Source organism: Falco biarmicus, chromosome 1 (assembly GCF_023638135.1).
Source record: "Falco biarmicus isolate bFalBia1 chromosome 1, bFalBia1.pri, whole genome shotgun sequence".
NCBI classification, from domain to species: Eukaryota; Metazoa; Chordata; class Aves; order Falconiformes; family Falconidae; genus Falco; species Falco biarmicus.
In genome coordinates, this window is record NC_079288.1 from 72,978,225 (window position 1) to 72,997,090 (window position 18,866).

The 18,866-nt window shown below is 37.9% G+C and overlaps 1 protein-coding gene across 2 annotated transcripts in view; it reads right to left on the minus strand.

Moving 5' to 3' along the window:
- The window catches only part of CC2D2A (coiled-coil and C2 domain containing 2A), a 64,237-nt gene extending 52,402 nt beyond the window's left edge, over positions 1 to 11,835 (minus strand). The window contains exons 1-6 of one of the 2 annotated variants that reach the window (XM_056334856.1): positions 11,711 to 11,835; positions 9,975 to 10,035; positions 9,167 to 9,247; positions 8,844 to 8,928; positions 1,069 to 1,157; positions 430 to 531 (exon numbers count right to left, since the gene is read on the minus strand). In XM_056334856.1, the coding sequence (XP_056190831.1) occupies positions 430 to 531; positions 1,069 to 1,157; positions 8,844 to 8,928; positions 9,167 to 9,247; positions 9,975 to 10,031 (414 nt within the window). In that variant the 5' untranslated portion in view covers positions 10,032 to 10,035; positions 11,711 to 11,835. The remainder of the gene's footprint in view (positions 1 to 429; positions 532 to 1,068; positions 1,158 to 8,843; positions 8,929 to 9,166; positions 9,248 to 9,974; positions 10,036 to 11,710) is intronic. The other variant, XM_056334866.1, reaches the window with a different exon arrangement.
- Positions 11,836 to 18,866: the final 7,031 nt, after the last annotated feature.

An 18,866-nucleotide genomic window follows, 5' to 3' on the forward strand; every position in this document is an offset into this window, starting at 1 on the left:
AAAAAAGCCTAAACATAAAATAGTAACAAGGAAATGCAATACAGTGCAATGACAAAGTTTATATACAGCCTTTAGCAATTACACTGTGCCAATTTATATGAAGTTATAATACAGTGGTCCTTTCTGTTACAGTAACTTTTAAATACTTCAAGGTATCTTATGCTACCGAAGTCACGAACCTGTAAATGACAGAATTTTCACATGATGTCTATATTACAATGAAAGCAAATTACTATTGTTAAATATGTACATGAAAAGCAATAATCAGAAAGGTTCCTTCCTGGTTACTAATTCAAACAATAGTATAATTTTGATCCCATTAAAATAAATCAAACTTATCTTCAAGACTATATGCAATCTTTGATTTATTTCATGTTTCACATTCACTCTCTTATTAGCAGGACAGCAAGACACAATGCACCTTCTTACCGCTTCATCCAATCTGACTTCTGTTTTCCTTTCTTTGATGCTTTTTAAACACCTTGGTCGTGGACTGGGGTCTTCTTGCAATAAACTAATTTCTGCTTTTGACTAAGCACACACACACACACAAAAGAATGCTTAGCTATAATAGAAATATAGTAAGACCACAGTTACAATAATTCCTAAGAACTCAACAACTTATGCGTGTTTGTGTTAGGGACAGAATCTTTTAACTATCAGCTTAAGTGACTTTACAAACCTAGATGTTAATATCCCTTATTAAATGGCCCCATAAACTTACAAGGAAATCCACTGATTTCAAACTAGTGTAAGAAATTTTTTGACAGAAACCACAGAAGGATCTTGTAATGATGTGAATTATATAATTGTAATAATTTAAATTATAACAATGATAACGTTTATATTATTACAAACAAATTAAATATAAACTTTAGAAAAAAAAACAGCAATAGAAATACATTGAAAAATAACTGCACTGACTGATGAACAAAGTATTATTTCAGCATTAGAAATAAAAAAGCAAATATCCCAATTCAGATTCACATAGCACTAAGCAAGCAAAATGAAGTGGGTGGTACTTACAAGACTAAATCTAACCAAACAGGACTTCTGAAAGATTCTCACCTTCGCTGCTTTTAGTTTCTCTCTCATTCGTTCCCTAACAGAAAATTCTGCAAAGTCTGTTCTCAGTGTAGAAGGACCAGGTGGCAAGTCTGAAACAGATAAAACACGGTAACATGTTTAAATTACATATTTTCTGAAAGAAAATTATGTAAAATAAAACTATATTTACCATACAGAGTCCCATGTTTCAAGAGAAAGAACTGGCATGACAAAACGTGAAGGAACAAAACATTCTTTGGAATCCAGACCTTACAGACTATCATTTAACTGCTATTTTTTTGTGATGGATCTGCCTTTCATTATATACTATAAACCACCTTAAGTAAAGCATATACACACTCTTTTTCCTTATTAAAAATACATGAAGAATTAGCTGGCATTATATAAGCTGTTAGTCAGAACTGTCTAGATCTAATTTTGAATGGTGATGTGCTATAAATCCTGATACAGGTGTGATCGGAACAGTAAAGAATTTACAGACTTGCTTCCTTTTCACCTTAGAGCCACCTGCTTCTTGTAGTGACAAAATACTAATTTCTCCAGCAGTGTTTTTGTGCTATAGCACTAGTATGGTCAGGAGAGTAATATGCATTTTACCTTGTCCCATATATGACTGACAGCATCATCAAGTAACTTTCCATTTCACACACAAAGCTACTCTCAGCTCTACTTGTGCCAACCCTCTGGAATCAACAGCTCACTTCCTCCAAGCTCCAGAGCAGTCTGTCCCTGTACTCAGGAAGTCAAGCAAGACTCACAGGAGGCTACATGGACGAACTAACTCAACTCATGTATAAAAAGAAAACTTACAAGAAATGTAAACAGGGATAGGTGACCTGGAAGGCATAACACACCACTGTACGACAATGCAGGGATGGCTTAGGAAAGCCAGAGCCCACCTCGACTTGAATCTGTCAGTGGATGTGATGACCAGCAAGGTGGGATACTACAGGTGTATTAGCAGCAAAAGGAAGACTGGGGAAAACGGTTACCTGCTTCCGAATGGGGCAGGGGACCAGATGACAGCATACACAGAAAAGACCCAAGTAGCCGGTGCTTTCCTCATCTCAGTTTTTATTGCCATCAGGAAAACCAGCAGACAAGCCTGGGGCACCTAAAAGTGACCCTCAGTAGAGGAAGATCAAGTAAGGCCATATTTAAACAAACTGGGCATACACAAATCCATGGGTCCTAAGGGGATGTTCCCATAAGTGCTGAGGAAGCTGGTCAACTGTCACCTCAAAGCCACTCTACATTACTTTTAGAAATCATGGTGATGATCAAGGGAGGTTCCTGAGGACTGGAAGTGAGCAAATATCACTCCTGTCTTCAAAGAGGGGAATCTGGGGAACTACAGGCTGGTCAGCATCATCTTGACGCCCAAGAAGGTGGTGGAGCAAGTAACCCTGGAAACCACTGCCAAGTGTGTCAGGCACAAGATGAAAAATGGGAGTCATCAGCATGGAGTTATGATGGAGAAAAACTTCTTTCTACCTGACCAATGAGACAATTTACTGAGATGAGATAGCTGGGTTAAGGGATGAAGGGAAAGCAGGATGTTGTTTATCCCTGTTTCCTATAACACCCTTCTAAAGAAACTGATGAAATATGGACTACATATGCAGGTGGACTCAAAACTGGCTGAATTGTTGAGCTCAAAGTATTGTGATGAGTAGTGTTAAGTCCAGCTGGAGGCCATCACTAGAGCCGTACTCGAGGTTGATTTCAAATAAACAAACAAAGAAATCCCACAAGCCACTCTCCAGCCCAAAGAACTCATCAGAACTCTACGTCCTTTAGAATCAAGTATTCTCTGCTGACCCTGCGAAACATCTAAATCTGAGTATTAAATCAGTAGCATATATTTAGATTTTTTGATAGATAGTAAATACCAGGTTTGGACACCGACTTGGGTAATCAAGTTTATGGAAAAGGAGAATTACTGTTTCTTGCAGCCTTTGAACTGCTGCTCCCAAAAAGCCCACGCTTTTCTTCTGTAATTAAAACCAAATGCAAATGCATCTTTGATAAACAAATTTATCAGGGCCTCCTTCTCCTTTGAAGGACTGATGGCATTCCTCCTCCTTATCTTCATTGTATCAAACCCTCTTAGATTATGATTTCTTCAGGTAGATTCACTAAATATTAGTAGGGTGACCCTGTACCCTACTGTATTCCCTGACACCTACATAAAAAGAATGAATACTTATCCAGTTGTTTACAGAGAAGCTATGCTCTTGGGGTCAGATATACAAAGAGCATGGGTTGTAGGTATCCACTTCTCATATAAACACAAACAAAAAACTTTTTAAATGTACAATATAAATGAGATTGTATGTGTAAGTAAATGGCAACACTTCTAGCAGCTTTATGTATTAAACACAATTATGGTCATTTTCTGCACAGTATTTTGAGCAGATACCCATCTCCCTCTCTTGGATTGCACTACCACTGTAAAAGAGTGAAGGTTATCATTTTTATAAAAGTCTCCAGAATATTTTTAGCTGAAAACATAGTTTTAGGTACCTAATAGCTCACAAAGTCATCACTTAAGCATTTTTCTTTTTTGAAAGACCTAATCATTCTTTCATTAACAAAACTGATTCTAGCTACATAATTGTCTCCCCATCTGCACAGACCTCTTCAGTCTCACTGGAGCCCTGGAGTTCACCTGGAAATTCTCAGGAGCTTACTTTTTCTCCTGAACTTTTGTAACTAGCTTTTACTTCCAGAAGAAGCTCCATCATTCTGCACAGAACACACTGGCCCTTTTACTAGAACAACTGTAAGGAGATTATCAGGAGAAGACCGTAGCTCCTTTTGCACATACGTTTTGTGGTGTGTGGCTTTTTTTTTTTTCTTTAATTTTTAATCTGTGAACACATAACATTCTAGTGAAGTCTTTCTAGTTATCTCCACTTAAAGAATTACATTACTTCTCAGTTCTTTGAGCTAAACACTGATTCGTTCTTTGCCCTTAACAAAAGAACATTGTTTGCCAAGTTCTAAGTAAAGGGTGACTTCAGGTTTATATAAGGCATTAAATTCATAAAAAGGAGATAAAACAGCAAAGGGTAGGAGCTTAGGAATGGTAATGCCACACAACATATATCGCGTTATGGCTGATTCAATATTATTCCAAGAGCTCCACTGGCAGCAGATAATGCTGCATGTTGAAGATACAACTTAAAGGCTACCTACTATACCAAAGTCAAATTTCTAGGATGACCTTAGTCCACTGTCATTTAGAAAAGAAAAATACATTAAGATAAACCCCACTAGAACTAATTCTACTCAGAAACATCAAAAGATTTGGGAGAATCCTAATCTTTTCAAATTACTATATTTACTGCCTGTATTTGTGAAGAGAAGCAGTCATTTTATTTGGAAGCTTTCAAAAGAAAGAACAAGGCCCAAAGCGAGTATCACTAGTATGAGACACATAAGAGGAAAGCAAGCATCTCATAACTACTTCCTTACCATAAGGAATACTAGAGATAGAAATAAGCAAATACTCAGTGGAGACACTAAGAGATGGCACACAGAAAAGCCTGTTTACATTTTGTCTTTTCTAAGAAGGAATGCAGTACGAGTAAAAACAAAGAATTAATGACAAAACAGAGGACAAGATCTAGATAAATATTAATCAGACAGATAATTAAAAGCCATCATTGCAGGGTATCCAATAACGAACTGACTGCAGCAAAATCAGTACCACTGGTGATTCTGAGAAATGATGTAGAACAGGCAAGTTCCAAAATCCCGAGCAAGTGACCTTTTTAAGAAATGGGAAAGAGTGAGCTACAGAAGCATACACACCAGTCAACTTCAACTCTACAAAAAAGACTTGGCTTATTTGTAAATATTTAAAAGACAGTAAAATAACAAGGAACAGAATGCCTAGATTAGCCAAGATCAATATGTGTCAAGCCAATTTAATGTTCGTCAACATATATTTGACCCATTCTTGTAAATAATGGAGAAAGCATACATCTCAACTTTCGAGCCTGCCTTATAGAAGGCATCTCTCAGTATTTTGATGAAATGACAGGGTGGGCAGAGGGCACATGCAAGTCACTGGAAAACCACATTTACAAAGTTAAAGTAACAGTTAAATAAATTCAAACCCCGTATTGAGGAGGTATTTTCAGGGTCTACTTCAGTCTAATGCCTTTAAAGCATTTATTAATGGTTTGAATAACAGAATAATGTCTATCTGTGATAAAACATGCACCCAAGTACTGCAAGAAGCCACATTTGCTCAAAGACTGACTTTAAAAAGTTTTTGGAATGGAGAAAAAGCTTCAACATCTTTTACAACTTCAAGCCCACAAAAGACTGTTGCATACAGAAAGGCTTTCTTTCTGCTGCACATGGAAACGACAGACTTTAATTGCAATAAGGAAGGTGATTACAAACTGGAAAAGCTTTTTAAATGTTGGGGTATTGTAGGATTGGAATAAGTCCCTTAAAAGCTTGCACTAGTGAAGATTCCATAACTATTTAAGTAAAAAAAAACAAACAAAAAAATCCCCAAACAAACCCAGGTATCAAGACTTAGACTTGTAATGACTTAAAGGGAAAAACTGGTCTAAAATTACTTTTTTATTTCCCTTCTGTGACTTTTTTCTACCATTGTATCCTGTTCAGTTAGCATGCAAAACCATATTCTATTTCATTAGAGCAAATGCTTCATTTCAATTCCATTCTGATAAATGAGAACTAGAAAGCAACAGATCAGAATCTGCTTTTGATCTTCTGAAATACTTGACAATTGCTTGTAAATGTTTCCAGACAAGCCAGGTTAAAGAGAACACCACCATGCCAAAATAGAGCAGAAACAATCTGCCACTACTTTAATCACCTCTTAAAGTATCAGAACTCATGCTCTGTATGCACAATTCTTTATGAATTAACCAATTCCTTGTGACAATGGGGGAATTATCCTTTCTATACATAACAAAAAACATTTTAAGGCTTTAGTAGTTGCAGTAAAATTAATTCAATGCATCAATTATTTTGGGATACCATGGTTCCTTGAAAAACAGGAACACATAAAAACCCACTTCTGTTACTTTATTCCTCTGTACATATAATTTTGTTCTGCTTATGTGAATGGGCTCTACAGCCAACTAATTTGTGCTTAACTTCAAAATACATTTTTGAAGTAAGAGAATAAGACTAATATCCATGAAATCATTACTTCACCTGTATAAAAAACTTTAACACCATGTTTTACATTGGAAGTGTCATTATCCTACAGTAGCTCCATATTTTACTTTGGGCAGATTTAATAAGCCTGCTGGGTAGTCAAACTAAACTTAAGCCAAGCTGAGACTCTGAAAACATCATCTAGTAAGTTTCTCCCTTGATTTCACCTGCACTTGGAAGCACTCAAACGCCTTAGATCTCTGTATGATTTCAGAGCTCTCTACACTGACACAGACCCAAAACTGCTGCAAGTATCTTGACACCAATCCCACATCTGAACATGGTGCAGAAACCAGGCATGAAAGCAGACAGACATACGCTGTGACCAAGCATCAGTTACTTAAAAGAAAATAGGGAATGGTAACTTCCAGCATAGGTCCTAGAAACACATTTGTGTTTTTCATGGATACAATTGTTACATAAATACATAGTCAGACCCTCCAGAAACTGCAACCACATAACTATACAAATTCAAAAAAACAGGCAATGAAGAAAAAGATTTTGTAACACTGCAGTTGTCCTGGCTTCACAAGGGAATAACTATCAGATACAGGCTTTTTATTCAAAGCAGGTCTTCTTTTGCAACTCTAATTTATTAGTCTGACGAGCGGACTAACATATAGCTAAGTCTTTCCATTTAAGAAAGTTATATAGGCATCTAAGCACATACATAATTAGATTAGAGGAAAATAATGATTTTCTGCAAAGAGAGTGCATTAAAGAATAGTAGAGACTGGCAGAACGCTTGGAAGGCTAACATGGACAAAGAGAGACTATGATGAATATTAAGTGAAGAAATAGTTGGTGGACATGTTTCAAGGTAAGTTTGCCATAATGGGACCAGAATGAGAAAATAATCTTACCACACTAGCATAAAATGAACCAAGTATTTGAGTAACATCACAAAAAAAATCCACAAACATTACCTACTTCCCACTTGTGTTAAAATACAGTTCCCTTCTCATAAACACAGGTGTCTGTTTTTAACACCACAAATTTAACATAAACAATAAACAAATACAGAGACAACCATAACAAACTAAAAAGGCCTAGGAACAGAGGCAACATAGTATCACAGACACTCAAGTAAAACCAAAATAAGATAGTAGAGGAAACAGCCTCTGCAGAATTTTTCAATAGCACCTGGAAAATGGTGGCAGATGTTATATTTTATTATTTTTTTAAACAGTTACCACTTGGCAAGCCAATGATAAGCAGAAACTCATACACAGATCATCAGCCTAGCAAAGGCAGTGAAGAAAGCCACTTTTACCTTATAACTAGGCAACACAGTAGTGAATGTCAGTGTCAGCATGTTCAAAAGCTTAACATACAGAAAATGGAAATTTAGGTTACTTACAAATCTGTCTAATTGAATTCGAGGGCAGGGAGGGGGAATTGGAAGAAATTTTGGATAGATGCATGAAGACTTCAGCTGAAGGTGAAATCTTTCTCAAAATTTAAGATGTAATATTAAAAGAAATAAATCAGAAAGATAAACTATACTGTAATTAAGTAAACCAATGATACAGTCTAGTCATAATATCACATGCAGTACTTTTCAGTTGATCATACAAAATTACCGGAATGAAATGGATTTCAGACACAGCCACAAAAACAAGTAACAGAGCAAAATACTTAACAAAACAAAAACATTTATGACATAAGGGAACTAATGGCTAGTTTTCTTCCCTGAGTACTGCTGTGTTGCTCTGTTTATTTGTGGAAAATGAGCTTCTGTAAAAGAAAATAACCGTCGCTAGAGGGTGTCTCGATTTCCCTATGGAATCGATCCTGAAAACTGCTTGGACTCCATCTGTCAACAGCACCGTAGCACAAGCTGGGACAGCAAGTCTCAGAAAACACTCAAAAGGAAAGTACACAGACCTTGAAAAAGCTGGAAACATCCCTAAATTGCAGATGTCTGTAACAAATACCATATTTTGCTAAAACGAGTTTAAGAACAATACATACTTTTATTTTGTTAAACCTTGATATTGATGAAAAACTAAGCATGCTTATACTTCACTGGATTTTCATTTAATTGAGTTGTTAATACTCTGTTCTTTAATTAATGCTTTTATGTATCTTACGTAGGTAAACCCATAAAACCATGCAGTTAAGATTCCCAACATTAATGTTGTCCAAAGAATTTATCATCAGGAATATTGCAGAGATTCCACCCAAGACACTGAAGATTAGTTTTCGAGTACCAACAACCTCCATTCTTTCCAAGCCTGCGATTAGACATTCACTTCCAACAGCTTCCCACCACATCGCTCCCCTCTCTCCTAATCCGTGACCGAAGAGTACTGCACGTGACAAATAGCCCAGCAATAAAGCCATGCACGTCTACGTTAGCACCTTTAAAAAACCATGTATTTTATGTAAGCACATTTCATAATCTCCTCATATTTAAACACGAGAGGAGCACGCCTTTCGAGCGTGGCACGCTGAAGCCGTCGCTTCCCGCCCGCCCCGCGAGCCCAAGGCCGTGTGCAGCGCGGCGCGAGCGCGCCCCGCCCCTGGCCCGGCCCCGCCCCGCCCGCGGCGGAGTCACTCACCGCGCGGCGCCCCAGGGGCAGTGGCCATGCTGGCGCGGCTCCTTTCCTCCGCCCGCGGCTCGGGGGGACCGGCAGCCTCCGGTAGCTGCAGGGGGACGGAAAAGGCGAGGGACGGTGCATGAGTGAGGGGAGCCGAGACAGGACAGGAGGCGGGCCCAGGCCCTGCCGCCGCCGGTGGGACGAGCGCGCCTGCGCGCCGGTGACGCTGGCAGCGCTGCGCGTGCGCTGTGGTGGCCCGCCGGCAGCCGGCGGAAGGAGTGCGGGGCGGCTGCTGGGCCTGGCCGTCGGGGGGATGTGGGGGGCGGAACTCAGAGGCCGTTCACCGTTTTCTGTCTCCTGTGCCTGCGAGCTGTCAGGGTCCTCCTCAGCATTTCCACCTGGGCAGGGTCCTCATCCAGGAACTCCTTTCACAGAGAGAGGAGAGAGGGAGCTGCGGGGTGGGGTAGAGGCAGGCCTTGACACCAGACCCACAGATGTAATCTCTGGTCTATCCAAACACATGGTTTATGCAACTTTCGCTATATGTGTGTGTGTATTTTTTATATATATATATAAAATGCCCCAGTGATGCCGTTGGCGTGCCCCAGTCCTGAAACTAACTGAAGGTGGCAACCACTGCTATTAGCTGGATTAAAGCCTACTGACAGCTGGAGAGCATGTTGCCTTATCTTTGTAGTTTCTCCTCTTCATACCACAAAGAGGATTTGGTTGGGGGTTTTTTTACCTCCTTCAGACATGTTATTGACATAGCACCAGCACAGTTTAAACGTGATCACTTCAAAAGTATTTCTGCAGCTTAGAAAATAGGGTAACTTTCTGTTTTTGCAACCTACTCAAGACTAAATATATTTAGCCAATAATTTGAAGATAATGTAGTCAACATGAAATAGAACAAAATACACATTAAAGGTGCCTATTTCACAGCATATGGTATCTCGTATGTTGCAGTGTATTTGCACGGAAGTAATTATGCAAACCTGCGTTAACTGGAATGGTACTGACCTAGGGTTAACAAGAGCTTACAAGACACTTACTTATTTCACTTTTTGCAGTTATATATGTAAAAGATTCCTTTTACTCTAGTGAAAAAGGATCATGCACCATTTTTGTCTCAGCTAATGGGACACTAACCTTCATGATTATCATCTGGGATTCTTCGCTGCGGCTCATCTGGTTGGTGGCTGACATCTAGCTGTCACAAGCAACAGAAATTACTGATGAGAGATATGCTTTAATATGTGCGTAATGATTGTGAGACACATTCCATGTAACCTTTGCACCCTGAACACGGAAATGACATACCATTTAACATACAGCCTTAGTACTTTAAAACCGTATCTTTTTCAGAATGGAATGATTCAAAAATATATGTATCCATTTATTTAATTATTCCATATAATAGTGAATAATGTGGGTCTCTACACACTGTATGAACACTCTTGTTACATTATTTTTTTTTTAAATAAACAACCCACCTACAGTCCATAAAGCTAGCTGCTAAATTCAGATAATTAGACACATTCAATACCTTTTTCTGCTACTGTCAGTGTTGGGCTTGGTTGGCTTTTCAGCTTTACCAGACCTGGAAGCTACCAAATCACTTCAGCTTTGTTTACACTAGAAAGTTGCTGTATTTGATTATAAGCATTTAAGAATTTTTTAAATTTATACCTGTACAACTCATTTCATTGCTACTGTTGCTGCAGGTTCCTGTCCTGCTTTACCTTTAATCAACAAGACAGCGACCTCAGCCGTACTTGTTCCCAGCACAAAGCTTGCACCAGTGTAAAAACCCAGTGCCTACGCACCGAGTTAACATGAAATAACTTGCAATAGCACAATTTATTCTGCATTTCAAAATTCCCATGAAACAACTCATGGAAATAAAACATGGAGCCTTTTTCTGTACCTGGATAAATCTCTAGCAAGAGGGTCTTGTAGCAAGTAGGCCTACACAGGTCATCTGTTGCTGCCCCATCACTCCTTTGTACTGGGTGTGTACAGGCTCGTGCATTTTTGCTTCAAAAAGTGCTTCCAGCCCAGGCTAGAATATGAAGAGTGATCTTCATATCCCTATTTACCTCTTAAAGAGATGCCTAAGAAAAAAGCAGCTGAGGGGGAGCAACATGGTTATCTCCTTCCTGAGGCTTAGCCCTTGGCAGCTACTGGCACCAGGGATTTTCAGGTTTCTAAATAACTCTCAACTAGCACAGGGAGCTGAACTCACACTAAACAAGTAGTTTTCACAGACACAAACCACCTGTGCATTTGCCTCGGCACCGGTTCCCTCAGTACCAATTCCTTCGGTAATATCCTGCACCAGGGCGAAGGGTAATGTACCCAAAATTGGCAACATTTCCTTGCTACAGGCAAGGTTCATCAAATGCCCTCTCCATAGCACAAAAAAACACAGCACTGCAAGAAGCAGCAGCATTTTTACTGTGTGGCATATAAACCTCTTCTTCATATCAAGCTTTATGTATGAAATTTAAACAGTCTTTCCTAAAAGCACATGTAAATGGAGAACCCTGGCAACATAGCAGAAGGGCCTTAAAGCCACCTTCTTTAACAATTTTCTAGCATTTCTTGAAGTTAAGTATTATAGCAGACACTTTAAAATGTAATAAACAACTGGATGCAAGAACCATAAAGCTCTCCATTAGCTCAGAGACGGTTTCCAAAGCACTTAAAACTAACAACAGAAACGCAGCAAAGCTGCTCTCACTGCTCTTTAAAAAAGTAATTACATCAAAAGTACCTAGAAAATAATGTTGAGGATTTTGGATTCTTAAACCGGTCTCCTTCCGGAAAACACACAGAACACAGTGATATTAAGACAGCTCTAAAGGAAAACGTTTGTTTCCTACCTGGGTTTTCTTATGCAGCAGCTTTCAGAGTACAAACAAGAGCCAAGCACAATACTACCCCTAGCAACAAAGCCTCAGCTTTGCTTTTTAAAGAGAAAGAGTCAGATTCTCCTCCTTAGTCACTAAAACAGTTCCGGAAGACTTCTTTTTTGTAAACAGTTTCTTTTACAGTAGAAGGGAAAGTCATGAATAAAGTATGGGGAGGATGAAGCGATTGCAACTCCTGCAGGCAGCAATGCACTTCAGTTACTGCACTGACTTGGAAAACAAAAAAAAGTATTCATGGTATATTTTTTCAAGATCAAGGATGGTTATTTCACACTGAAAGAAAGGCAGTTACTCCTCCTACCTTTAAGTACCTAACTTTGCTAAATTATCTGACTTGATTCCTTTGTACTTTTTCTGAAAGTAGAGGAGAGGCACAGACTCTTCTTGTGATGTGTACAATTCAGAGCAGCAATTCCTGAATATCAGCCATTTGCAGAGAGCTCTGTTTCCTAAGTGGAGTTGTTAATCCTCTAATTCAGACTGTATGCCAACATTTCAGCAAGTAATTTTTTTTTTAAGATTAATTTCACCCTGAAAAAAATCCCTGGCATCAGTCATGTAGGGATAAAATCCTTGAAGAGAACAATTAGTAGCCAGTTGTTCTCCAGCTGCTTTCTCTGCTTTCCAATGCATTAAAGTACTCTTTACTTTAGAGTAATAACCAAAATTTGGTAGAGTATTAACCAAAGCTGTATCAAGAGGACAAAGATGCGTTTTTGTTTACAGATGACCTTTAGAAAACAGCATAAGCCTCAGCATTCTTAGCATGTCATGTTGGGGAAAAATAATGGGAAACAGCAGAATTAAAAAAGGTATAAACTCTCAGCAGCTGTAGTTTGCAAACACAGGCTTTTTGCCACACCAGGATGAAAAGATATCTGACTGGGGGAAAGTGGATCCTGAAGCCACGCAAAAAGAAAGAGAAATCATAACTTTATAAAGTTATCAGTATACTTTCATACTTCTGTAGCTGAAGAAAGAAGAACATGAAGGCTTCGTTAGGTTATTCTAGAGCCTGATTAAAGGGAAATACTTCAGCCCTGGTGAGAGAAGCAGAGGAGGGATGTGTTATCTGCTTGTTAAATGCTCGCAACCAGCTTATGTAGATAAATGTCAGTGCTATCAGATGGGTTGTAGAACTGTGGATTGTCTTATATACAATTCTTAATTTTTAGAGATATAAAGCAATTTATAGTTTTCCTGTCAAATCCAGAGAGGGGTATTTTCTGCTGCAATGAATTGTTAAAAAAGTAATTTCTTATGTTAACATGTGTATTAGTAACTTCAGTATGACCAGAATAAACAATACTGCTGACACTAAATGAAGTTGTTATTAGACCTATTTATAATTGTCTTTATATAATCAGTCCCTATAACATCTGAAGGTCTGTTACTGCAAAGTTTTAGTAGCTGGAATCACATGAAAGAAGATGGCTAAACTGATTCTGATACTATTGTAAGAAGGAGACCATGGGAAGAAGTAAACAGTCATAGTAGATAAAAAGATTTGGCGATGCATTTTTAATTGCTAAAAGAGGAGCGATCACAGCTAGAAGACACCTGACATGACAGCAGCTTTCAAGAATGCAGAAGAAATGTAATCAGAAGAGAGGTTTCGTAGGGTACAGTACACAATCTGTTATCTGCTAAGTCTCACTGTAGGTAGAGGACTGTGGAAATGATCCAGTGAGCGAATCTTCATACAAAGTTTTGGCAAGGACTCAGGTTCAGCATCTTGTTTTGCTGATAAGTCTGTGTCCCATCAATTTATTCCAGTCTCAGAAACAGTTGTCCAAACAGATTAAATGATGGACAAATATGAACAGCATTATGTAAGGAACATTGTTATAATAACCTAAAGGAGCAGTGGGGGAACTTTGCTTAACAGGATGGAAAGCTGCTTAAAAATACATGACAGTACAATGACTCTGCTCACAGGAGACATACAAAATTCAAACCACATATGTTTCCTGGGGCGGAGAACAACTCACTTATCTCAGTCAGTTTATAAAAACAAAGGCAAGCCCAATGTCATGGATTACACTGGACAGCAGATTTAGTGCTCCATGTAAGATGATGTGAGCCGCTTTACACTGTCACAATTAGACATAAACTATTGTTTTGTCAAGGATGGCCAAGGATGGCTTTTAGCATGGGCAGGCTAGATGGCAGCTTGTAGTGACCGTGGTGCAAGCTGCCCTGGGAGCGGGCAGGCTGAGGGATCACGGACCCCAAGTTCAGCACTAAAACAGTTTTGAGGCTTTGAGGGTAAAGTAAGGCTTGAATTGCCATATATGTCTCATTTTACCTGCCTGGAATCAAAGGCAAAACTTGTAAAAACAAATGAAACTGGAAGCAAAACTGCAAATCTTACAAGTCATCTGCAACAGATGGCTTACAGAATAAGAATATGTGTTGCTGTGTTCTTAGAAGAGGAATTTCAAGTACTCTGTGCAACTCTATAGTGATCCCAGTTTCAGGGAAGCTGCAAGCAAGGAAGAACAACCTCTGCTCATCTTGGTTATTTAAAACTGATCACACCTTACTCCAACAGGACAGAAATCACAATAAAAATTCCTGAAATTTGTCACGCCCAGTTTAGAAATCCATGTTCATGTACCAGAACATCTGACAGAGTGTGGGTGAACGCAGATGATATGTGGAAGGGACATCAGCATCAGTGGTAGGCAAGTTTTAAGATGATTAAAGAGATTGTTCTTTAACTAAAAATTTAAAATCCTTTCCACTGTCTTCTGAAGCTGAGGATAACATTTTGTTGAAAGTAGAGAAATAAAAGGGACTGCTCATACATTTCCTACATAAAATTCACTCATTTCTAGAAATCCCAAGTGCGTCTTGCTAAAAATTCACTTTAGAGCCTGCTGAGAATCATAGTTCATTTATGGTTTTCAAGAACTGATTATTTTTTATCCCTTTGTTCACATCATGTAAACAAGGCTATTCCTTCACAGAGATGGTTTTACAAATATTGCATTATGTTTTGTGTTGTGTTTAGGATTTTGACAGGTGCTTTAAAGTTGAAAAGAAACAAATTTATAATTTTGTTTTGGTATAGGTAGAAACACTCCAGGATACTTTTAGATTTTCTACACTTAAAATTAAGCATCCTTGACAAGCTCAGTATTTTATATAGGCTTAAGTGTGTTGAATTTGGAGGCATTAGGGGATTATCTAGCCCACCTTAATATACTGTAAAATAGCCAAGTTACTGTAGTTGAAGTTGTCCCAGGAGGAACTTGAGCAATACTTTATGAAAGGTCTGACAAGAGGTCACTTCCATCATTATAAGGGTATTTCTCTGTTGTCATCAATCCACATCTTCTCTCTAATTGTGAGACATATAAATTGCCAAATTAAACTATGCCAATTTTTCCACTTAGCGGATTGTTCTTTAAGAGCAGACATCTTATTTTTTCATCATTCCAAAGTTAAAGACTAACCTAAGTTAATCATGTAGATACAGGTAATGTGAAGAGACAGGTTCGCCCTGGTTCCTCCTTTGTTAAAGTAGGTGTCCAATACAGTGTCATCCAAACTGAGATTTAACCATCTATTTCTTTGCACTGATGACAGGAGAGCCAGCAACTAATTTAGCCTAGGCAATGATCTTTGAGCTTTTAGAGATTAAAGTCAGGTAAGATAAATTGTATGCTAATACTTGCTGCTGCAGGAAAAATCTGCCTAGAGGAAAAAGATCTCCTTACACCTCTTCCAGCAGGTAGCTGCTGGATCATACCAAAATAAATATAATCAGAAATTAGGGATCTAAGCCAAATGCCAAATAATCCAAGACACCTTTTTCTTTGTATATATTTACTATTAAAAATATATGCATAATATGTCTAATTAATTTTTCTTTTGCTTTAGATAGTAACTTTCATGAATGGATCTGAGGTGTACAGCTAGGACAAAACCAAGTATCAGAGACCAATAGTTTCGTGAGAGTACCTGGAAATGTCTTGAGGTTGATGTGAGGAAGAATCATGCCTCTGAAATTCAGAAATACTGACATAACCTCAGTTGGGAGTGTTGACTGGAGGAGTTACAAGTAAGTGAATATAAGCTCTGAATGCTCTCTGAGCTGAAGTCTAAATGGTTGGTACTGAAAGGAATAAATTGCTTCTTGAAAGCAATGTATTACTCATTGAGAAAGGCTGTGGTGCATTGCTTTCTCAGCTCTATTTTTTCCTATTTACTCTCATGTATTGTTTCTTGGATGGGATTCATCACTTTCTGACAAATATAAAGTAAGCTGCATTTCCACATAAAACTGAAGTTCCTACTGACCAAATTGTCTAGTACAGCATCAGTATAGTTATCCTGAGTGTGAATTACCTGCCAATGGATAAATTAAACCAATTAGAGAAAAGTAAATTATTCAGTAAATGTCTTAGTGAATGAATATGAACTGAACCTAGTGGAAGGTAAATAAAAATGAAGTATTATACGAACTGCACCGACTAATGAAACACACTTGGTAGGGAATGAAATAAGCTACTTGTCAGTTTTATATATTTTTGCCCATCCCAAAAGTACATAAATGGTCTTAGGTAGATTCAAAAATATTTGAAGAATGTAGATGATGTTCTTAGTACTGATATCCATTAGTAAATATTTCCTCTGTGTTGTCTGAGCATTGTAAAAAAATCTTTAGGACCTATTGCTCCTGACAAAATTGTGTAATAGCCTAAACTTCATGGACATTAATACCAGTAGTGAAGAAAGTGAAGGTATTTATTCAAAGTAACGTACTCGTATCAGTTTGAAGATGGAGTTTAATGTAATTAGGTATCTGGTCAAAAATGTTCATCAATGGAACATGTGACTGAGTTCTTCCTTGATGTCACTCTACCAAGTATAAGGTCTGAGAGTAAAAGATTGTGGGGAGCTATTTCAAATAACTTTATTTTTACTTATGTATATTTGCATACATATATTTCAAGTAAATATATATATGTTTTAGTTATGAATCTCAGGAACAGTAATCTTAATATTGTTGGAAGGTTTCCCAGTGGTCTCAGGTTTGTATGAGTTCTTACAACCTCGATCAGGAAGCCCAAGAGTTGGTGCTGCAGAAAAGACATGCTTCCTCCTGAGAGTTTCTCCTAGTGATACTAATTTCTGCTGACTGTAAGCAAAGTCTAGATGACTGACTTGGTCTGGATGTCTGATTTTATATGGCACTATGGCATGTATAGGATGACATATATATTGTGTAGAAATCTTTGATTAATTTTAGATTTGATCCCAAAGAGATTTTGCTCTTTGTTATCCTACAATTTATTGAAACCAAACTAGACCTACCCACCTACTGGTGTAAATACTGGGAAGACTTCAACCCAAGATATTTTCCATATAAATTCAAATTTAGACAGAGGAGTACCCCTAATGAAATATCATGTCATCAGAGCTGATCTATTTTCAAGTAAAATAATAGCAATAGCAATGATTTATTTTAGGGTAATGTCTTGAGATCCTGAGTGAGTGCAGGGACACATACTACTTATATACATATGTTGTCCATGTATATATATGTAAGTAAAAAGATTCTTCTTGCCAAAACTGGTAGGAATAACTCAACATAATTACATATTTTTAACAGTTCATGCCAAAATACTAAACTGTTCAAATAACTACAGAATCCAAATGGGAAAACTTAGGGAAGCTAAAATGACTTTTCTATGATTGTACAAACATAGATTTAAAATTAAGTAAAGGGAAGCAATAACTCTTGGTTTACTTCTTCCTGTGATGTCATTTTCAACATAGGTGTGGTTAAAATATCTTTTTTATATTCCATTCATTTTTACAAGATTATTACATGGAAGCTGTTTGCTTTTGGTTAGGATTGCAACCAGGAATATTTCAGTATAAAGCCCTATTTTTTCCCCTATTCAATTGTAAAAAAAATATTTTTGTCTGAAAATTTCCAGATTTATTATAAGTACCAAATATGTTTCTGTAGCGCCTGAAGAAAATTGATCATACTCTTAAGTTTGGCTTTATAGATTTTCTAATTCTAATAAAAGTTGACCTGTTATTCCTAACATAAATTTTCTGTTGATTCCAATGTTGCAAACCTACTTACACTTTTTTTTTTTTTAAATAAACATGTAATTAAACTCTTCTATTATTTACTTTTGCTGCATAATACATATTATAGGTCCAATCCTGCATTTGTTGAATCATGTTTCCTGGAAGTAACAGGCCTGATATGATTGTCTCTTCTGTCCTGTGGAATTTCAGCGCATACAGTGCTGAGAATGCCAACAGTCTTTTTGCCTTGGATAGGCACTGATGGCAGTGAAACAGTGGCATCAGTCATGGTTGAGAATTATGATTTGGCTTCATTTTGCACTCATATTGTGCTTAAGTTGCGGGTTTATAAGTGATTGTACAGCACAGTGATAAACTGAATCTGTAAGTGTTCTCTTCCATATTTTTCACAGGAAGCAGCACTTGTATAACACTAAAAAATTAGATGTCTACTTAGAAAAATAATCCACTTTTGTCTTCTGCCACACATCTCTCACTGTCAAATAAAACAAGGCTTGTATAGGCATTGACAGTTTGATTTGTGGACAGGACTTTGCACCTGTTCACTGCACAAAGCAGTGATCATACTCAAAGACATGCACATTAACACATGGGGAGATAAGGGCACAGATACAGGGTGCATAGGATAATATTTCATACATAACTGTAGTGGTAATTTTGCAATCACGGCTGAATTTTTGTGTAATTTTATTTGGTTGTGATTTTCTTAATTAAGTCAAATACACAGAAAAACCCCAGAAATTTCTCTCCGCCTTGGTCATAAATAAAATGGGATCAGGAGTTGTGTAGGTGTCCTGGTTTCAGCTGGGATGGACTTTATCTTCTCAGGAGCTAGTGCGGTGCTGTGTTTTGGCTTTGGTGTAGAGACTTTTCAGTTCCTCAGGCCTTGCTAGTGAAAAGGCTGGAGGGCACAAGGAGCTGGGAGGGGACACAGCCAGGACAGGTGACCCGAACTAGCCAAGGGGATATTCCATACCATGGGACAGCATGCCCAGTATATATAGCTGGGGTCTGGCTGGGGTGGGCAGGT